Raw genomic sequence first — 24086 nt, forward strand, 5'->3', positions numbered from 1 at the left:
ATTTAAACACTACTGTTGGAGTTGAGCTGATGCCAATACCGATATATCAGTATTAGAAAGTATCAGTTGCAATTTAATTGCCAAACCCAGAGCCACATATTTAAGGTGAAAAAAATATTGAAATTCGGTACAAAAAATAGGCACATTTTAGGACTAAAAGCAGCATATAAAATGGAATTTCAGTGTTAAAATGGTGAATAAAACCCTAAATTTGATTTTAAAAACTGTACTTATTACACAAATTAAACATGTCTAATAGTACATTTTATGTAGTTTTTAGAGTATTAAGTTTATTCCTGTGTAAAGGAGTCAATTTTTGCTTCTCAAATATTTACATCAGAATACATAAATTTTCTGACATTTGCATAACTCCCAGGATAATTCAAACTTCAGAAAGTGTCGCATCAGTAAACTCTAAATTTCACATTTTGCAATATTTCATGACAAACGATGGTAGGAAAATGTACTTCATAACTTACAAAAACATGAAAAATGAACATTACAGTGTTTTCCTAGCGATACCTTTTCAGAGTCCAAGTGTCCCACGAAATCCACAATATGTCAAGCAATACTCTCGTGGAATCTAAATAGTATCCCAAAAATTATGTCAAATGCATAATTGGGTAGAATTGGTTAAGTGTGTCAGTATCAATTAAGTTAAATGGTATTGGCTCAGCCCAACTATTATTTTCTTCAATTTATGTACTAGTATTAAAAATACAGTCTCGCATTATGACCGTGCATTCTAATGTGTCATGCTTTGGGCTCCGCCTAAGGGACTCATGCAGGTTCAAGTCTCCTGGAAGAAGACTAACAACCTCTCTCCTGAAATTTCGGCCTGTGTGCAGGACCAGTATCCACCCACCATCGTAAGGAAATTGGGGAGCTACAAATGAGTAGCATAACCCGGTCACGGAAACCTACAACAATGACTGTGGGTTCATCATGCATGATAACACGTCACCTGGCAGTCGGTAGGAAGGCCTTGGCTCTCATGAGCTGTTGCACCAAAAGTAACCCCTCTCTCGCCGCCGCCTTTGGGTGCGATTTTTAAATTTTTACACTTATTTCAGAAAAACGTTATATCTCTGAGACTATTTGAGCAATCTACTTCGGATAACTTTTGTTTGAAAGCAAAAACATCGGAGCACGTGACCATGTACAATTCAGAAAGCCCAAGTGAGAAAAACGGGGTTGGGAGGGGCCAAGTCCCCAAATTTCAATTAAAAAAAAAAAATCTGGCGTTCGTCCCCTCTTCTCCTGTTATTTTGGAAAAAGGGCGCAAACTTTTGCATTGTTTTCAAAGAGTAGACGTTTTGCAACAAAGTGAAACTTGTTTCAAGTCCCTAGTTCTCATACAGGCTGAAATATGATGCAATATACACATATGCACAATCCCGCATTTTGGCTAAAAATAGCTAATTTGTATATTACAGAAAGGGGGAGGGGGGTTTCTTCCACATGACATTTCAAAGTCTTATCTCAACATCTGTCAGCGTTTACAACCTTACAAGTATGAAGGTCCTAAAAGCACGTGAATGTTGTAATCAGCACCATGGGTCTGTCATTTGCGACAAATATTGGTCATGTGCAACATTTGATGACATTTACGTGAAAAGTCGTAAATCAAGATTTTGTGCCGAAATAGGACTCTTGAGATAATCCTAGACTGCCCCTGATTACATTGAATTCTCTTCACTCACTTTTGCCGCTACTGTGCCTGTTTTTTAAAATTGATTCAGCATGGCATATTCATTGGAGCAGTGCATGTGCATTGCTGAAGACTATTTTACTACTCATTACACTCATGTGCAAGAGGTTTCCAATAAAATGCCCTGCTTCTGCTGTACCTCACAAAGCAACTGTTTTACAACCAGTCAAACACCCACAAATTTGTTTAAGAGTTGGTATTTATTGTTGAAAATCAGTTCTCAGATGTTTTCAGCAAATTAACAATGTTTTTTAATATAATGTAATTTCATTTATTTAGATAAATGTTAACATAAATTTATGAACCCAGTAATAGCCTACAGGAATAGTTTAGTGCAGAAAACCTGGTGTAAATATCTCTTACGATTTTCATGATATACATTTTCAAAGTTTAGATTGCGCGACTTTGAAACATACCGTAGTATGCACAATTGCTAGTAGGTGGTTTCCTCGCGCCTGATTTTTAGAGGTGGCGCATAGCTCTGAAGAAAATTTTTCGAGCACTGTTCATATTAATCTTCATGTGGTTTACTTTCACTGTTGCCCAGATATTCTTACTAGTTTTATGGACACGAACCTCTATTAAACTACTGATAATACACTCTGTAAAGAAAAAATAGCGACACTTGCTCGGATATGGTTTTCACAACATTCATTAACCAACACCCCAGTTCTTTTCTATTTTCATTTATTTTTTTATGTTTCAATGCAAAATGCTCCCTCTGGTGCTACTCTGTTGCATGGAGGCCGATGAGTGCTTCGTGCAATGCGAACTTCCCACCTGCACAATGCACCTCAAAAGCAACAGAGTAGCACCAGAGGGAGCCTCTTGCAATGAAATATAAAAAAAAAAAAATTAAAATATTGGGTTGGTGCGAATGAAATGTCCGGCCCAGGTGCGTCATTGCCAAAGGCCAAAATAATCAAAACTATACTGGATCCGCGCTTAGAAGGAACTGTACGGTAAACAAATGCACGTGTATGAATACAGTGTTGGCAACCAATAACTGCAGAATATAGCGAAAAGCGAATTATCACAGTGTGTAGTTTCTACATTATATTGTAGAAATTATTTTTATGACTTAGAAGGAACTGTACTGTAAACAAATACAAGTGTATGAATACAGTGTTGCCAACCAATAACTGCAGAATATAGCGAAAAGCGAATTCTCACAGTGTGTAGGGTTCTAGATTATATTGTAGAAATGCTTTTTATGGATAATCACCATAATCACAATGTGGACACGTCATACCCTATTTGTTGCTAGTTTTCATAGAATAAAGAATACAAATTTTCCTCCTCACTTCCCTCACAAGAAAAGCCATTTTTTGAATGGCCAGTTCTTTCCGAGTGTTATCTTTGTATATCCGTAGGTTTATTAAATATATATATGTAGTATAAACATATTCACATAACTAGAGTAGTTTTGCATACATTTTTAGAGTTTTCCAAATTTCACGCAAATTGGACAAAAATTGTAAGAGAATTTGAAAAAAAAATCCAATATCGTGGATCCGCGATTTTCTTTTTTTATGCTATCAAAAAATGAAGTAGACCCTATCTTGCAATGGACGTAGAGAATATATGTGCAGAATTTCGTCTAATTTACTCAAAAATCGTAAGAGGTTTGACGAATCGAAAATTACCAACGAAATGGAACTTCAGCCACTTTATTTCTTCCATTTTTCAAAATTTTTAAAATCTAGCATCATATTTACAAACAGCGACGTAGACAACGTTCGAATAGGAACATCTGCAACAATACCACAAGGATTAATACTGCTGTTAAAGAAAATAAATAAACAAACGAAAAATAGGTCACTTCCGTGCCTATTTTTGAATGAAGTCAAATAAGTATGATACTACTGTGCAAATATCTGAAAGCCATTATTGTCACCAATGCAGGACCAAAAAGTTCAAAACAGCTAATTTTAGCAAAAGAATAGGCGGATTGGCAACACTTCTCGTTGAGTCTGCTTGAACAACGGACCCTGCCACGCTCAACAAAATATAGTCCACTTTCTAACTTGCAAGAATAGAACATTCCTTCAACACAATTGTAATTATCGTACTCTAGAATTATCATAACCAATATTTAGTATGTAAATGAACTCCAGGTTGGCATAAATACACAAGACGTGACAATTTTTACTCTGGGTACAACACGCATGCGTAAAGGCTGGGTATGCGGGAGGGAATTTCAATTTGTGCGAGATGGATGTTCGCGTTGGCTACGTTAAACACTGCAGCGGGAAACCGTTGAAAAGCGCCGAGAAACAAATTGTATTGAATGTGTTCGCAAAGTTTTGCGAGAAATATCTAACTATGGTTATCCAGGACGTGATGAAATTGACATCTGAGTTTACTGTCTCTGTTAAGAGTGTAAAATCTGCGCGCAGCGAGGTTCTAAATAAGGGCATTTTAACAACACCAAGGAAAAAGCGTCAACGTCAAAAGCCTGTGTTACAAGTTCAGTGCGATGAGTTTGCGAGGATCCGTCGTAATGTTCATCACTTTTTGGATAGGAACGAAGCGCCAACAATAAATAAAGTGTTGGTGAGTGTGAATAGTGTTCCGGATCTGCCGAACCTTAAGAAAACAAGTTTCCACACACTTCTGAAAGAAATCAGCTTCGAGTTTGTGCAACGCAACAGAAAAAATATTATTGTTGACTGAGAAGACATATTGTTGTGGCGCCGGAACTACCTGAGAAAAATACGGGAATACAGGCGGGAGGGGCGAAAGTTGTATTTCCTTGATGAAACGTGGGTGAATGAAGGCCATATTGTTTCTAAGGTGTAGGTAGATTCTGCCGTAAATTCTAAAAAAACAGACTTTCCTCTAAGGATTAACCACAGGGCTAAGAAACCCGACCGGCAAAGGCAGATGCCTTATTGTATTGCATATTGGAGAAAGAAGAGGAATGCTTCTGGGAATCAGATTACATGTGCGACACGATTGTTGACTGACTTGTTATCAATCCAGCTGATAGCAGTAGCGGCGGCACCAACAGTGAAGGGGAGGAATCTATGGAAGGAATCGACTTTCTATCTGACTCTGCTTAGGCAAGTAAAACACTTTTATATCTTCAAATTAAATTCTTAAGTACAGAAGTTCAGCTTATCTTGTGAATAGTTATAGTTTTCCTTTTTATTTAATTTCTCGTAGCTTGTAACATTGCTTTCGCGCCAACTTTCTCTCACACGTGGTGGAAGCAGCAGAAGCTTTTCTATCATCCAATCGCTGAAGCCTGGCGGAGTAATACCTTTGCCCTTGTGTTTACAGTGCAGTCCCTTCTAAGCGCGGAAAAGGTATACAATGCCTGGTTAATCAAAATAGTTGCCGTCTGCAGCCACACACTTTTGTCATCGCTCAGCCAACAATTGGATTCCATGGCGAAAGAAGTCTGGAGTCTGCGACGCAAAGATCTCCTCAACGGCATGTTGCACCGCCCGATCATCAGCGAAGGTCTTCCCTGTCAGGAAGTGATCGAGATGTCGGAAGAGATGGTAGTCAGTGTAAGAGAGGTCGGGAGAATATGCTGAATGAGGAAGGGTTTCATATTGCAACTCATGGAGAGCCTGCACCGTCCTTTGCGCGACATGTCATGCAACACGAGGACACCATATCTGTGGGCCATTGCTGGATGCTTGCGGACAAGTTTGCTGTGCATTTCATGCAGTTCAGCACTGTAACGATCTGCATTGATGGTTTCACCTTGTCTGAGAAATACATGATGGATCACATCCACCATAGACCACCATACCAGCAACAACACCTTCCGTGGGTGGAGAGGTGATTTCGGAAACTGCCCTGGACGTTGATCACGATCTAACCATTGTCCTGATCGTTTACGATTATCACAGCAGATCCATTTTTCATCTGAAGTGACAATCTGATGCAAGAAACCATCCCGGTTATTCCTTACACTCAGAGAACTGCACACCTCCAGACGGCAAGTCTTGTTGACCGGTGAAAATCATGTGGTACCCATGAGTCTAACTTTTTCACTTCACCGATCGCACGGAGCCACCGAACGACAGTGGCATGGTGTATGCCTAACTCGTCAGCAATGGCACGAACACTTTTCCGAGGGTCCGCTTCCACTGCGTTCCTGAGGAGCTCATCCGAACATGATGTTGGTCGATGGCCACGGGGCTCATTTTGCAATGCTGTGTCACCGGAATGAAATTTGACAAACCTGCGGCGAATGGTGTGTTCATTTGCCATTCCTGGCCCAAATGCACTGTTAATGTTTTTGGCAGCTTGCTGAGCAGAATGTCCCAGTTTGAATTCGTAAAGACAAATCACTTGCAATTGTGTGTTCTCCAAGGTGCACTTTCAGTCGACCCTGTTCAGCAACACACTGCCTCCTGACTGTCTGGGTGCTCCAGCCTGTTTGCTGGACGTGTACAGAGTTTATGACGTTAGACTTGTAACCTCAGTCAATCCCTGTGTTGTGTTGTTGAGGTGAGTTTCCCACAAGACGTCAAAGCGGACATTTCATTCGCACCAACCCAATAGAAAAGAACAGGGGGTGTTGGATAAATGCCATCGTTTTCGGAAAACCACCTCCCATTTCTTCTGCAACGAACATGACCGACGATGCCTCCTGCCTCTCTCACTCCCTCCTATCCGCTCCCTTTGCAATGCTTCAGCACCCCTGCTCATTCTAGTTTACTAATGCATTCGAGAACGCTCCTTCACAAATAAGGCTGATGGACAAATCCTGCTTTTCTTATTGTTTTAATTCACTTCATAATTTTGTGAAAACCATATCCGAGCAAGTGTCGCTATTTTTTCTTTACAGTGTGTAGACAAGAGCAAAAACAATCCATACAATAATCACGTGATTGCTCTAGAAGGAATTCTAAGCAATATTTTTTATTTTTATTTTGGAATATCATAACGGTATTTTGAAAGGAGAGGAAAATTCGTTAAAAAGCTGCCCTTGCATCAGCCAAAGGTCCACCCGAGCCATAAGAGTGTATTGGTCACTTCTTTCTGTGTCTTCAAAGCACCACAAAACTAAACTAAAAAATATTTAGCACACAGATGAAATAAAACTGAAACCTTCAAGAAGAATTAACATGCTGGATAAAACATTGTACTTCTCATCTTACCTGCCCCTTCTGATATTCTGAAGAATGCCGATGAACTCTGGGTCATCTTGCCTTCGAACTTTGGTTAGCTCAAAACATCTGTGAATACATTTTGACCATGCCTCGCTTTGGAAACAAAACTGACGCTTCTCTTGACTTACTTCACCTTCTTTCCACACAGGAGGCAACTGCAGAAAGTCTCCACAGAGTATCACTTGGATTCCTCCAAACGGGCGATCATTCCCACGAACAACCCTGGCTACATGTTCAAGTTTCTGTTGGACAAAGAAAGATTCAAGATTAAAACTACCAGACACAAAAATACTAAATTATGTGACGCAGCAGCGCTTTGAGAGACAAGGGCGGCCAATCAGCTTTTTCACTGGGTGATACACAGCCAGTGCATTGAGTACCACCTTCATTGTTTATAGACTTTTGAAATCAGATCAAGCATTTAGGGGCATGCTTCGTTCTTGACGAAAACACAAAATGTGAAATAACACATTGTAATGTTAATTTTTCATGTTTCTCAAAGCTGTGAGGTGCATTTTCCTACCCTGTCTTAGTCACGAAATGATGCGAAATGAACTGCAAAAATAGACTCTTAAACACTAAATTTACTGTTTACATACCGACACAACACTTTCTGAAGTCTGAAGTATCCTGTGAGTTAGGCACTTCATGGAAAATTGATTAATTCTGCTGTAAATATTTGAGAAGCAAAAATGGATCCCTTCATACAGGAATAAACTTAATATTTTGGTAATGATTTAATGTGCTATTAGGAGGGATATGTTTATTCGTGTAATAGTGCAGTTTTTAAATCAAAATTGGGATTATATCACATTTTAAAAACCAAAATGTCATTTTATATACTGCTTTTTCACCACCATAACAGCAAAATTTAATTTTATTTACCGCTTTTGAATCCAAAATTAACTGTTTTTATACCGAAAATTTTGCTTTTTTATTTACCAAAAATATGTGCCTCTAAGCATACTCTATTAAAGTAATTAAAATATGTGGCCATGTGGTCTAAGGTGTCATGCTTTATCTCTAGGGGAAGCGTAACAACTTTCTCTTGAGATTACGGCCTGTGTATGGGAACGGTGTCCACTCACCATTGTGGGGAAATTGGGTAGCTACGGATGAATAACGTAACCAAGTCATGGAAACCTACAATTGAGGGTTTATCGTGCTGACCACACATCACCCTGTAACTGGTCAGATGATCTTCCACCTCAACTGGTGGGAGTGAGGCTGGCAGTTAGTAGGTAGGACCTGGCCCTTGCGGGCTGTTGAAAGATGAAGGTCACAACGTGAAATTTCTGAAACTGTGTCATTTATCTAAATATTTTAAAGAATTTTCACATTTATTTAATTTCAAGAGTAGGGCTGAGCTAATACTTTAAATCAATACCAATACTAATATCAATATGTTTATAGATTCCCACCAACACTGATGTTTGAAAATTGCACAAATCAAATCTTGTTCAAAACATTGTAATTTATACATCAATTTACCAGAATTTTGGTTTAAAACATTCAACAATTACATATGAATAAGAAAATATGAAACGGTCATTTAATTAGAAAATCCATTATTTTACACCAAATACTGGTGAAAAGTAAAAAAGGAAAAAAGACTTTAGTGTTGGATAAGTTCCACAATGTAAACTATTTGTGAAAGTCTTGTTTAGAATTTATTGCACAGAGTTAGAAATGAAATGTGAAATAATTAGAAAACAATAACAATGCAAAATGATTTCCGATGCTCGAAGGAAGCTTACCCAGATACATAACTATGAATGTCATGCAACTCCTAAATTTATAACCTTAGTGATACTCTTATGAAGGGAAATATAAAATCTGAAAAAAAGTTATGAAATCTGAGACAAGTTATAATATGCTGCTGCATTTCAGACTTGGAAGGTGTAGGTGCAGGAACATATTAAGACCATAAAAAAGTACAATAAAAAAGAAACAGACATTTTGGTTTCTATATGCACATCTTTATAATGGTATAGATATATCAGTATCACAGAGGATTGGTTTAAATTTAATCGCCAATACATTTCTGGAGTGTGTGCTGCCTTTAGTAACAAAATTTGTTCCTGTGAATATTTGCTAAATTTCATCGACAATGGGTAGACAGGTAAAGTGAACTTGGAAGTAGGATAGGGTCGCTATATTTCGTAAGTAAAAATCCGAGATGGCATTGACCAGAAGCCGGTTTCAGGGGACCTTAGATGCTATAAAGCAGTACATATGTCCACCAGAATTATTATGGACGATCTCACTGTCATGTTCTTTACACTCACTTCGAAGTCTACCATTAAACTAACAATTCCTTTTTGGTGCAATAATACAGGGTGTTTCATTCGCTCTTGGCCCCTGATTTCGCTTATAAGAATCAAACTATTGGTCATAATGTAATTAAATTTGCTACGAACATACTTTGATGTATGAGAAGCGTGGTGACATCACAGCGAGTGTTGGAAGTGGTTGCCATTAGCCTCAATGCATGTCTGCACATGCCTGTTCATGTTACAGAAGGTAGCCACCAACAAAGCAGGAGTCACAGCGTCAATTTAGCACAGAATGCTGTCTTGCAGTTCCATGATAGTCCGTGGCTTGTGATAGAACATTTTCTTTCAGCATGTCCCATAGGAAGAAATCACAAGCTGTTTCCACTGAGTACAGACTCATACTGTACTGCTTTAGTACTGTACTGTAATCACGAACCACTGACTGTAAGCACGAACTTTGAACCGAACCCGAACCACTATCAGGTGCGTCACAACAGCAGAGCCAAGAACTCAGACTGAAAGCACACGTCCGTACGATTGGCATTTAGCGGCAGAATCACCCAGACGCATGCTCATGCCCACGCAAGAACTAGAGAGACTGTGGCACGATCTCCAATGATGTCACCATGCTTCTCATACAGCAAGGTATATGCGTAGCAAATTTCATTACATTATGAGCAATAGTTTGATTTTTATAAGCGAAAATCAGGGATCGAGAGCACGTGAAACACCCTGTAGAACTAAGATGCTCCCTCACCATGTTGAAACTTTTTTTTGAAGAATGCAGACTGTAGATACACTACCTGAGCACTAACTGCTTACAGTAAGCAACGTACTAAACATTGGAACAATACAATGGAATATAACTGCAAACAAAAGGAAATAAAAGTAGCATTATTACTAATTGTTGCCAGCAAGTTAATTCAGTGGTGCCATCAGGAAGTCAAAGATCTCTGAAGCATATTATTGTAACTTGATAACCCTTTTATTTTTGAGAGGGAGCGGTTCAATGTACAGTTAGATTGTTTTACAAAATGAGCAATTACATCCACATATTTAAATCTATTGGATCTAATTGACAGTGGCTTCGGGTGAGAGAAAATTTGGATTTGCATGATGGATAATCTCAATGTACTACTTTTGTTACAAGGAAATGTCTACATACTATGTGCCTTTTTTTTTCAGTCACACCCAGGTGTGGTTTCTAATGCCAACTGTGGCACCCTTGTCACAAGAATGTTGTGTGACTTTGGGAAGACATATATCAGATAATGTTCAGAGATATATGTTTTGACTGTCATATGAGACTTGATGTATTGATGTATGCCCAACTAGTAAAGTTTAATTTCATTCTGACTATATTTAGAGGAAGGACGGGCAATTTCCTGCCCAAAAAATAATGGCCTTTACATTAGAAATGATTTTCTTCTCCAAAACTATCAGAAGCAAGTGTGTAATTCTTGCCACGAGAATGAAATACATATAAGGCCATATGCAGATACCATTTTGAACCCTCTCGTTATGGCATTGCCTACATGGGGCTTGACGAAGTTCAAATTTAGTTTAAAAATCAGTTTTTTTAAAACTTCTGTGTTGTATTTCTAATAAAAAAATAAAAATTGGGTTTTTCGACCACAGGCTTATAACTTAGTGTGTACTGAAGAAAATAAAGTACAAATAAAGTACTTTATTGTTATTGGCAAAAATTTCATATCCGTCCATCCTTAATACAATGTGTCCCAAAATGAATTCAAGTAGTTGGTATATTGCAACAGACGAAGGTGAATGTTTATATTGTACACGTACAATAAGAACAGCTGTAGACATATGCTACCATGAGTGCTTATCATTTGTCAAAGCGGAGTAGGTGTATTACAAGAGGGTAAATTCCTTTTGTGTCATTGAATTTGCAAGGTGTGGTTCTGCTGTTTTAGTTCAGTGAGCTTTTTGACAGCGATTTCGAAGTGATCATCCATCGGATAATAACATTCGTCGATGGTTTAATAAGTTTCAAACTGGATGCAAAGGTTAGAGTTCTGGATGTCCAAGTGTGTCGAACGAAAGCGTCGAGAAGGTTTGGACTACCAGATGGATGTGTGCCGTGTCACGAAAGGTGCTTATATTGAACATTTATAAGATACACTATGTAAACTTGTTGAGTTGTTTACTCCCATATAAGCTTTGTCCTTGTACCCCCACATGTAAGGGAAATTATGCTACTATGAAACCTAGACAATCATTTTGGGACACCCTGTATTAATATTTATAAATGTTCTGAATACTTTTAGTTGTTACAATATTCAAGCATCAGTACTGGCACTGGTATGAGCATCAGTTCAAAGTGTGTATCGGTTTATATTTCTTGTAAATCTATCTCCTCTTCAACACAAAAATTCTCTTTAATGATTACTTCAAATTTTCAAAGTAAAATCTTATAATATGCAAGTTCATTATACACAGCAATATTCTTTGCTGACTAAGACTTCAACCACATGATGTTTAAATTTAGAAAAATATACACACACCTCAAAGAACATGCCATCGACCATGGAAACTTCATCCACAACCAAGTGACGACATCTCTTCCATAACTGCTGCACCTGCTTCCTCATAGCTAATTGCACACATCTTTCAAATGATGCTTGTCCACTTCCTATACCTATTAAAAGCAAGAATTAAAAGTATTAAGGAATAAAGGCAGTAAAAACAAACATAGGATATATATTACATCTCCTGTGTGCCAAATTATAAGGTAATTACACAGGTCTACACTGGTGGAGACTAGGCACCATCAGTGTTACAAAGGCAACAAATTCCATAGCAGAAAAACTAACAGGCAATTTCACAGGTTGAACAGCATAAAAAGTAAAAATCAGGCAAAGCCATGGGTTGGCTCTGTAGACTATGTGGTCAAGCCTGCATTATATCTTAAATTTTGACATAGTAAAATATAGTGAAACACCAATTTTACGTTTGCAGGTTTTACACTTTTGTGCAATATGCATTCAAACTTGATGGTCCCAATATAGAAAAATGTTATAAAATTTTCCTTAATTTTAAATTTTCCCATATTTTATGTTTTTTCAGCTTGGTCGGATGAAAAACTTAAATCAAGGTTGCACTGTGTAAATGGACCTTCCCTAACCAGTAGCTTACCGGTTACCATCAAAACCTTTTAACAAATGTCAGATTTAATAACTGGAGATCTAATGGCACACGAACAAAATAGCCAGTGCCCTAAGCAAACACAAGAGATCATTCCTTTCCCCACTAGACAACCCAGGTGTATATGACGCCCAGTGTGAGTGCAACTCACACTACATTGGTAGATCCATCAGATCTGTCAACGAGCGTATACAACAGCATTTAGCAGATGCAAACAAATCCCAACCCACTACCGGGCTAGCAAGGCACCTCAAGTTCAATAAACACAGGATCCAAAAAGTTTCAGTTAGGCACACATCACACACCCTAATCGACACCAAAATCAAATAAATCAAAGAGACGCATGCAATAATGCACTTTCTGCACGAGCTAAATATTGACAGTGGTCAGGCTCATCATGTTTGGCTCCTGCTATTACAACAGCTCAAACCCATCACGCGCAGCAGACGAAATGGCTACACTAGCACCCCTAGCGGTGGTCGATGAAACAACAACAAGAACCGGAAGTCAATCTAGTTCCCAAGTGGATGGTGGCAGTGGCCACCGAAATTCATAGAACATTTACAAGTAAGTTTCACGGATATATATTTAGTAACTCTGTTACGTCTTATATTATCAACCGCGTTGTTTATTCCCTCAACATGAACTAAGAGTGATGTTTCACCCAAACGTTTAGTTTCTACATCGCAAGTTAAGCTGAATATCCATTTCTGAATAGCCTACTGCTGTATACAGGGTGAATCACCTAAAATTACCACCATAAATTTTTCGTGAACAACGATAAATATTGAAAAACTGCTCTCGCAGATATAAAGGCATGAGAGGGGCTCATGAAATTAGCGGACACAATACGTTCAACTACATAAGGAAATATAGTTTTCAAAACAAAATAAGTTTTCTTAAAAAAAAAATGGAAACTCCATTTTATTTTTAGTTCATTTCAAAGTACGGAAAAATTCATTAAGAATGGGATTTGTAACATTGTAATACATCAAGTAGTTCTCAAGTAATTGTAATGTGAAGTTGACACTTGAAAAAAAAAATCTGAGAAGTTGATGCGTGTGTCGTAACATACATATCCCCCTTATAACGCCATTCGTGTGTCGTAAGAAACATGTTACTCTTCTGCATAGTATGTGTTGTGCTTAGGAAAGTTGTTACGTTCCAACAACTGCGGGTTACAATAAAATGTGTAGTTTGTACATAAGCAAGCCTTGACAAATTATCTGAAAGGTTCTGATGCATCTTTCTTGAGTTAACAAATATCTGTACATTAAAAAGGATAAATTTTAAACATTCTGCAATCAGTCACACACATAAAGGTTAGTACATAAACATCTTTCTAATTTTGAATTGGCGTTCATTCATTTACATCATAACTTTTAGTATATAGGAACAATCATCCTTCTCGTTTGGTCATGACAAATTGTAGAATTATTTTCCTGTAGTTCACGGTTATTACAAGCATACGAAGCACCTGCTTTCTTATGCTTGTAATAACCATAAACTACAGGATAATAAATCTTTAAGGTTTCAACTCTTAAACTTTGCTCCTTATACATTTTGTCTTTCTTTCTTTCAAATTGATTTATCAAATGTATCAAATAAAGCAAGGGTGCCAAAACAGGAGGGGGGAGGGCATTCTCAGTTTGGCCCCCCCTATAAGGGCCCAATGTTTAACTTTCAACACGATTTATGTTGTAACAAAATATTATTTGCGTGAGTGAAATTTCATAAATTATTTGAGGACTCTGTGGGAAATAATGCATGATTCTGTTCTGAAATGGAGAAATGGGCATTTTACTCTCTCAGTATTTCTTTTTCTAAATACACAGTTAATTAAGGAAAACGCATGGTCTATTATGATTAGGTACAAGAATAAAGAAAGAAGCATGGGAATATTGTAGTCCTCGTGGTCTTGAGTCAGTCCATCGAAAAATAGGTAGGTTTTGCCCACAAATGTAAGCTACTTTTAACTTCCATTGTCAGCGTCTGTTACCTTACCGTATGGACTTCTGAGGTGCCAAAATTTGGAATGTCGTACATAAAACTTAATTGGGTTATTAGATCTCATCAACCTATTAATTTTTGGTTTTGAACTTTATTATTGTCATTATTATCACATGTAAAACACTTGGCTCGAATCCATCCCAAAATATAGTTATATATCCAGTACGTGCCTCCCCCAATGGGGATATATAACTACAATAAAAAAGGGTCAGCCTGACAAGAAGCATAATTTCGCTTCAGCAACGGCATTAATGTGGTCCAGAGAACTAAAAGTATTTTGTGGAAATACCAATAAGTTAACAATTTGGTGGAACATTAATTATCTAAATTGAACAATTATCGAACTAGGATGGTAAAATGAATAACAAAAGATAAATACGTTTTTAATTTATTGATATTATCCTCATTTAGTTCGGAAAAATCTACAAACGATTTGCTATAGATATTCCATGTTCCGATCAGCGCACCCATGGTGCACAGTTAGGGCAACTATTCAGGAGAGATTTGTAAAATTTATGCTCCTAGGCTATCCTTTGTTTTGGGCTCTGCCAACATTATCATCATCATCATTACTTCCATTAATTGCATGCTCTATATTAACAACACTTTTAAACTTTAAAATATAGACACATCTGAGAAAAAAATTGACTTGAGTTTAGACTTGCATGGGTTAAAATGCAGTACTGAAAAAAAAGTTATTTAAATGCTAGAAACCCTTCCTTCTGTCTTTTTTCATGGAAAAGGACTGGACACGTTCATTTATTTTGCTATTATTACAAATTTAAGGAATTTCAATAATCGATTATCCTCGTCACTTCTGCCTCTTCAGCATCTCAGTTTTGTGCGGCCCCCAGACTATAGCTAAATACTTACTGTTACTATTTAAGAAATGCAACAAAACTGTCCACTTGCATTATGGCAGTGTCAAGTCCATGAAAAACTGGATAATATTAATACTAATGGGACCATGAAATATTTCATTGAATGTTGCTTCCTTTCGTAAAAGTCGAGTAGATGTTAAAACTATTTTCTTTTGCAAAATGCGGCTGTTTTGTTTAATCGGGAGTAGTGCTCGTAAATTTTTTATTCGAATGTTATGCCTGTAAACATGTGTGTGCTACTTCGCATGCATTACTGTGGCTAGTGTCACTTTTACAATGCGTAACCAACGATAAAAAAACATATGTTTGTGTGTATATGTGTGAGCATGTGCAAAGATATTAAGAATTATATAAGAATAATAATGAACACATGAAAATGAAAGAACACTCATAAAGGATCATGTACAACACACAATAATTAAAACTTGGGAATTCTTTGAATCAACATGATCAGCGACTGTGAGGTGAGGAAATAATTGTAAAAAACTTAGCAGTAATAAGTGAAACATACCAGCAAATGCATGCAATGTAATCCCACCAATCTGGCAAGCTGCCACTCCTGTGCTTGCAGTTGCTATTGTAACATCTGGTGGAAGAGCACTGATAATTCTCCGCAGAAGATACGATTTCCCTGTACCTGCACTACCTGTAAATATAAAATTATTCTGAGGCAGAACATTTAATTCATGATTACTCTTATGCCTTGCTATTATTCTACTGAAAACTGGAACAAATTTAGGTATTTAAAAAAAAAAAAAATTAGCTGTAGTCCTACTATACCTGATATACTAGAGAGCACCACAGGCACTTAATTAAAATTGAAAGTGAGCACGACGCTCACCTATGACTAATCGCAGGTTAAAATACTCATACAGTAAAACCTCGTTAATCTGGACTAATGGGGGGGGGATAAGTTGGCTGCTTTAACGAAAGTCAGGATTAACTTAAATAACCTAAAAGAACAGTAGAAAGTGCATTAAAACTCCGTTTATAGCAACAAAACATGTTTATTATGGTGTATTTAAAGGGCATAGGCCAAAATACACTATACGGTACAGTAAAATGTAAAGCAATACTGTACATACAATGCAGTACGTACATATGCGATACTCATATTAAATGAAGTGCGATTGTTGACTTCTAGCCACATTTAAAACCTTGCATTCGCTTTTTTTTATTTAGTCTTTTGCCTGTCCGGATTAAGTGAAGTCCAGCTTATCGGGGTCCAGATAAATGAGGTTTTACTGTATTAGAAAAATTTTTTTTTAGCTATAGTCCTACTATACCTGATATACTAGAGAGCACCACAGACCAATACTTTAAATGGTACATAATTAAAATTGAAAGTGAGCACGGTGCTCACCCATGACTAATCGCAGGTTAAAATATTCGTAATTTCGTATGAGATAATAATTCAATCACAAAATCTCTCTCTCTCCCCAATGTTGCACAAATTAAGAATATAATGCATTTTGTATAATATTAGGTTATTTTACTCTGCAAAAGTATTGGCTGGTATCACTGTTTAAATCAAAATCCACATTCCAATACAGATACATACGAGGGCAATTCAGAAATCAACTTCCGATTAGCTCATAAAAAGCAATATACACAGTGCGGCAATTTGAAATAGAGACTGATTTCTTTTCTTGGTAGGTGGTGCCACTGTGCAAGCTTTCTGTGGTGCGAACAAGTAACAGGTATCTCACGAACAATCGATGCAGAGCTCGTTGACCTTGAGCGACATTGCCGCTTGTGGCATTGTTGAATATGGGCACGTGTCGTGAAAGTGCATCATGATTTCAACATGGAACAAAGAACAAACATCAAGTTTTGTGCTCTCTTGGGTAAAACTGCTACGGAAACGTTTGACATGTTGTAGCAAGTCTATAGGGACAATTGTTTATCCTGTACGTGTGTATTTGAATGGCTGAGGCATTTCAGTAAAGGAGAGGAGCCAATTGAACACGACGAGCATCCAGATGCAGCAGGGACAGTAAGAACACCAAAATTGGTTGAGAAACTGAGGATAATCATCACTGAAGACTGAAATTTCAGACAGACCATTACTGCTGCATTTTATCTTGAGGTTCTGAAACACTTGGTGCAAGGAATAACACTGTGAGGCTTGAGTATCGGGATGATGGCAGCTGGCGTCTACTTCATGACAGTGCCCCAAGTCACAAGACTGTGATTGCAAATAACTTTTTGACCCTAATTAGACTCTTGTGTTGTCACACCATGCCTACTCACCGGATCTGGCTCTGTGTAATTATTTTTTATTTCCTAAACCAAAATCCGCACTGAAAGGTTCGTACTTTTATGATGTATCAACAATCAAGAAGGCTACAACATGGATTGTTGTACACAAAACAAATTCCAGCAATCCTTCTATGCACTGGTAGGCATTGCGCTACAATGTGTGGATGCAGGAGGGTCCTACTTTGAATGATCCAAGGTAAGTAACTTTCTATGAAGACTTGTTTATTTTTTACAGCACCAGTCTCGATTTCAAATTGCCGCACTGTGTATAACTGCAGCAACATGGCCATGCTCAGTAGCCAGCAGTAATGTGTAATCACACTCCACACACAACCGCAGTCCATTTGCTTCAACAGTGCCTGAGTAGAAACTGATGAACATGGATGCTCGCATTACTGCTTCCGCCTGTTCTGAGGTTCGTGGTGTGATTCCATTCCTTCAAGCAGGAGCCACCACTGCAGCCGAATTTCATCGTTAATTGTGTCCTGTTTTTGGCAATGGCGTTATGAGTGATAGCGCTGTGAGCGGCAGAAAATTTACGGCTGGGCGTGCAGCCTTAATTGTGATTGATGAACTCGTCCGACAAATTGAGAAATTGTGCAAGCAAAATGCAGTTTCACAATTTCACAACTCTGCAAGGACTTTCCTCAAATTTCCAGGACACAATCGGCGACTAATTTCGGCTGCATTTACTACTTCAGCTTGAAGGAATCGAATCCCACCATGCACCTCACAACTGGCGGGAATAGTAATACGAGCGTCCATGTTCAACAGTTCCTACTCGTGCACTGTTGAAGCAAATGGTCTGTGGTTGTGTTTGGAGTGTGATTACACATTACTGCTGGCTACTGCGCATGCGTCATGTCGCTGCGGTTATGTATTGCATTTTACGAGCTAATCGGAAGTTGATCTCTGAATAACCCTCGTATATTGTTATCAGTTCAGTCTTAGCTATAAATCTTTATGTGTGAAACGTGAGAGTATGTGCTTTACAATACAGCCAAACATATACCGATACAGTTTGCATGAACAATAAAAACTGTCTATGACAGAAGATTTGCAAAATCCAACATAATGTACAGCACACCCTAATAATAAATAATACAGGAATAAATCAGCAATTCTATGGTGATTGATTGACAATATTTCCTGATAAAAAAGCAATTCTAATACATATTATGATGTAGCTTACCGGTAAAAAATATATTCTGTCCAGAAAGTGCTGCATTAAGAACAATCTTTTGTTCAGTTGTAAGCTGCCCTGGATCTAGAGGCCAGATGAGACTTCGTTTCTTTGGCTGCTTCTGTGATATATGGAAGAAGTTTAGTTTGTGATTGAAATGGAGGAAAAAATATGCATGTATGTATTGTGTGTATATTTGAACAAGAAGTGTGTGTTTGTGTTTGGGCTGGGAAATGAACATGGTCTCCTTTGATAACAGGACATTATTACCAGATTTGAAAGCCAGAAAACATCAGTAAAATCACCCACCAAAACCCCACTTGGCATGTTCTGGCCCTCAAAGAGCTGTTGTGTCACATAGTTAATTTTAGCATTGGGCTCAATAAAAAGAAAAATGTATAATTAACGTGTGTTTGCAAATTGCTGAATTAGGATAATTACACTGTCAGTCATAAATCACAAGCAACAAATCTTAAATGTGACACACAAAAACATCTGCATTGGAGAGTATACTTCAGGATTAAGCTTTTTAAAAAATTGAAATTTAGCAAGTTCTAACTAATAAAAGAGGCATTAATGAAACATCGAAATAAGAATTGGAAATGTGTACATCATATAATGAACATTATAATCTAATAGAAATCAAAGAAAGGTGATTGTATATATGTTTACAAAATATAGACATTCCAGTAGGACATATGGTATTTTCATCTGCAGGTTATTCAAGGTTTATGTTCATCCAGTATTCATTTGACTTTTAAACATATGTTCATGAAACACAGCTACATATGACACACAACATAACTAAGTAAGCATCTATTCCATGTGTGTGTAATACCTTTAACAAATACATTACATACAACAGGCAAATCTGAAATTAAACATCGTTGCAAGCATCACGTACAAGTGCATAGTTCATAAATGTTAAATATAGAACTGCATTAGCCTCCCCAATAGAGTAGTGGCTAATGCTGTTGCCTTATAATCAAATGGTACTGTGTTGAATTCCCAGTGGGTGCAGATGCACACTGCACAGTGGATCAGATCCTTCTTTAAACTATACCCTCTCTCACCATAAAGTGAACTTAAAACAACCTTTGACAAAGTGTGTGAATTTTAAGTGGGTATGAAATAACACAACACATTGTGTTTTCTTAATCGCTGTTATTACTTCTACTAAAATTCAATTTTCCTAATGTCGTCACCTTGTAATCAATTGGTCCTGAGTTCGATATCCAGGTGGAGGCGCAAGTGGATCGGATCCCACTTTAAACTCTAGGTCCAGTATCAGTTAGCCTTCCTGTGCATAAAGTGAACTTAAAACCGAAACTCTAATTCAATTTTCTAATTACACTAACCTTTTTTATCTGAATTTAATATCTCTTTCTGATAAATGGAATTTTTGGACAATCAGGAATACGGTGGTAAAGTGTACTAAATATACAGCGTGTTCTGTTCATTTCAATTCATCATTGTTAAAAGGTTATGAAACATAATGGAATGCAAGTGGTACTAGACGAGAGAGAAACTCAAATAATTTTATTGCATGACCTCGAAGTTCACCATTCCCTCACTATGCAGCGCCACAATCGCACAAAGCACAATGGCAGCAGCACGCACAATCTGTATTCTGGTATGCAGAGACCAATCAATCATTACAGTGCAAATAAATTACTGGAGAGAATATGTAGGTGAAGCACCTGATGGGAAAACCATTAAGGCATGGTGTGCGAAGTTTGAACTTGGAACTGCTTGGACGCTTGGTGAAGTGATTTACATGGGTTTCTCTGAAATCCAGCTCGAATTTCTTTCACCTTCTCCTCCGAAACACGTTGACGAGAACCTCCGGATTGTTTATTAACACTTCCAGTTGCCAAAAACTTCGCACACCATACCTTAATGGTTTTATCATCAGGTGCTTCACCTACATATTCTCTCCAGTAATTTATTTGCACTGTAATGATTGATTGGTCTCTGCATACCAGAATACAGATTGTGCATGCTGCTGCCGAGTCACCATTCTGCTTTATGCGATTGTGGCGCTGCATAGTGAGAGAACGGTCAACTTCGAGGTCATGCAATAAAATTCTTTGAGTTTCTCTCGTCTAGCACCATTATGTTTCATAACCTTTTAGCAATGATGAATTGAAATGTGGGAGGTTTGAACAGAACACGCTGTATATACTGTACATTAAAAAATTGAAATTAATTTAGAGACTACAATATGGCATGACCACAGACAAGAAAACTTGCAGGGGGTTTTCATCCACAATTGATCCCAAACTTAATAGTACCAGGTGTAGAAGTATGAAACCGGAATTGGCCGATAGATGGTGCTAGCCGGCAGTGGAGGGCACGGAAGATCGCGTAAGCAGCGCCAGCAGCTGCCCGCCACTCCTGAGGACGTTATATCGGAACACAGTAACCCGAGTGCCAGACAGAGGAAGGTGTTGCACACCCGGAACATGTCAAGTTTTGTGCCTACGAACTACGATTTGCGGAAAAGCATTGGTGTTCTGTTATCATTTGAAGAAAACCGCTGCAGAATCGCATCGAATGCTCGTCGAATCTTACGGCGAACATGCTCTCGGGAAAACACAGTGTTTCGAGTGGTTCAAGAAATTCAAAAGTGGCGATCTTGACTTGCGAAACGAGGAACGTTGGAAACCTCCGAAAAAGTTCGAAGACAACGAATTGCAAGCCTTATTGGATGAAGATGATACCCAAACGCAGCAGGAGCTCGCGGAACAATTGAATGTGACGCAGAAAGCCGTTTCTCTTCGGTTGAAAGCTATGGGAAAGGTGCAGAAAGCGGGCAAATGGATTCCGCATGAACTGAATGAAAGACAGCAAGGATCCCGCATGACCACTTGTCAAATGCTGCTCGCCAGATACAAAAGTATGTCGTTTCTCCATCGCATAGTGACGGGCGATGAGAAATGCATATATTTGGAGAATCCTAAGCGTCGTAAATCGTGGGTGAATCCGGGCGAACCATCGACATCCACTGCAAGACCAAATCGCTTTGGAAAAAAGACACTGCTCTGTGTTTGGTGGGATCAGCGGGGCGTCATCTATTATGAGCTGCTAAAACCCGGTGAAACAGTTAATGCAGATCGCTACCAACAGCAAATGATCAATTTACATCGAGCATTACGTGACAAACGGCCGGAATATGAATCAAGGCAACACAAGGTCATCCTGCTCCATGACAACGCCTCACCACACACAGCAAAACGGTTCCGAGAAACGATCGAGGCGTTCAAATGGGAGATACTAGGGCATGCGGCGTATTCTCCCAACTTGGCTCCTTCAGATTATCATCTATTTGCCTCGCTTGGACACGCTCTTGCAGAACAGCGCTTCAATTCGTATGAAGTTGTACGAACATGGCTCGCGGACTGGTTCGCTTCAAAAGAAGAACATTTTTTTTTTTTGGCGTGGCATTCATAACCTGCCGGAAAGGTGGGAGAAATGTGTAACTAGCAATGGAGCTTACTTTGAATAAAATATTGTTTCTCAGTTGCAAACACCAGCCGTTTACTTCTTGCAAACAAATTCCGGTTTCATACTTCTACACCTGGTATTATATATAGTCACTGTGCACTAAGCAAGCATGTGTTCTTCTGAGACCAAATACAGAATACAGGTTAAATCTATATACTACAGTGATCCCTGCATGTGGAGGGGAGACAATGAAAAGTCCCAGGTTTGAAATCTTGTCAAAGAGAATTAAAACACCTTATCCAACAACACAAATAATTTACGTTTAGGAAATAAGAGGCAGTTTTATAGTAAATACATGTAAACAAATTACTAACTCTATCCGAGAGAAGCAACTAGCTCCCATGTGGATGGGCAGGAGACAATAAAATTAATAGAACCTATAAAAGTAAGTCATGTGGATAGAGTTAGTAATTTGTTTACATGTATTTACAAATAATTTAGTGATCAGAATGGAAATTTTTAGCCTGAACCAGGGAAAACATAGGAAAGAGGATAGTATTGAATTAAGTATTATTAGCTGAAAGCAGTGGCGGCTCGTGGTGATCCAAAGTGGAGGGGCGATAGCTCACAAATTTGCTCTATTGATTTGCTTTATTTTACTTCGCCTCTTGTGCCACATTTGGCTAATTTGCGAAGATGGGGATGAGTGATATGATGAAATTGATGAATGGACACTCACAAAATCCATGCCCAGGCCGGGATTCGAACACGGGATCCCTGGCGTCGTAGCGCGATGTGCTAACCACCCCGCCACGGGGGCCGGCAAAAATTTGCTCTACTAGTAATGCGAGTTTAAATGATGAATTTCGTATAACAGCCAACGTGATAAGAAATTGATACGTTCGTGTTTACCGAATATTATGTTTTACACGTTTTAAATTAATAATTATTTAACAGTAATGCGAAGAAGATGGAAGAAGAAATAGAATTCTAAGAGATTTAGTTCGTTTAACAGAAGAAGGGATATTAATTTTTACACAACTTGATAAGCACAATGACGAATATTTACGTGAATTTGATCGTGAAAATTTCTAGTAAAAAGTTACACAGAAAATGTCTCCTGTCCAACATGACTAATTGATATGTGAAATAGGGCACCAAAATAAATATCTCACTGGAAAGGTGATATCTGCTTTACCAGAAGCTCTAAAGTAAAAACTTCAAACTTACCAGAAATCTTCAGACATGCTTGTAACTGAAATTCATCCTTCTGCCCTTCAACGCGAAATTTGCAAGTGGACTCACGACCTCCCTTCTTTGACACTTGTTCTAGATTCAAATTCGGACTAGATTTTTTGTTTATTTTTTCATCCAGACTTCTGACTTCTGGTAGAAAAACTTCGCACCAACAATTTCTCCACACTGTTCATCGCGACAAATGCACAACTACCGAAAAAGCTTCACTTCACTTTTCCATGGAAAACGAAGAGTCGTTTTATTGCTTCGGGGTTGCCAGACAATTTTGCCAAATTTTAAGAAATTTGTAGTTTACAGGTTCCTGTAGCGACTCTTGGTGAGTTTAAATGACGAGTTTTTAATTTATTTAACATCCGCCTTGAAAAGAAATTGGAGAACTTTGTCACATTATCAGGATTTTTTTCAAAGGTGCTAATCAAAACATGTATTTAAATCTACATGATGTACTCCACATCATTGTAATCCAAATGTACTTTTAACTAAATTCAGAAAAAATACAACGCATATAGCTACACGATAATTTTGCGTGTAACAAGAATCTATAGCCGACTTCCGTGGCTAGCAAACCGGATTACAAAGCCAGGGCTCCTGGGTTCGAATCCCGGCATGGGTATGTGTGTTCTTTGTGAGTGCCCCTCCATCAATTTCATTATACCATCATCACTCATCCTCATCGTCGTGATTACCGAAAAGTAGCAAAAAAGCGACGATAAATAACAAAAATCATGCAAGAGTCTGTACTTTTTCAGTTAGCGACAT

At 38.1% G+C, this 24086-nt stretch overlaps 1 protein-coding gene across 3 annotated transcripts in view; it reads right to left on the minus strand.

Moving 5' to 3' along the window:
- Positions 1-24086, minus strand: part of Pif1 (Pif1 DNA helicase) — a 47906-nt gene that overhangs the window by 17387 nt on the left and 6433 nt on the right. For all 3 annotated transcript variants that reach the window (XM_083115181.1, XM_083115180.1, XM_083115179.1), the window contains exons 3-6: positions 18633-18744; positions 15690-15824; positions 11648-11781; positions 6835-7088 (exon numbers count right to left, since the gene is read on the minus strand). In XM_083115181.1, coding sequence (XP_082971307.1) covers positions 6835-7088; positions 11648-11781; positions 15690-15824; positions 18633-18744 — 635 coding nt within the window. The remainder of the gene's footprint in view (positions 1-6834; positions 7089-11647; positions 11782-15689; positions 15825-18632; positions 18745-24086) is intronic.

This window comes from Lepisma saccharinum, chromosome 30 (assembly GCF_977018435.1).
Source record: "Lepisma saccharinum chromosome 30, izLepSacc3.1, whole genome shotgun sequence".
NCBI classification, from domain to species: domain Eukaryota; kingdom Metazoa; phylum Arthropoda; class Insecta; order Zygentoma; family Lepismatidae; genus Lepisma; species Lepisma saccharinum.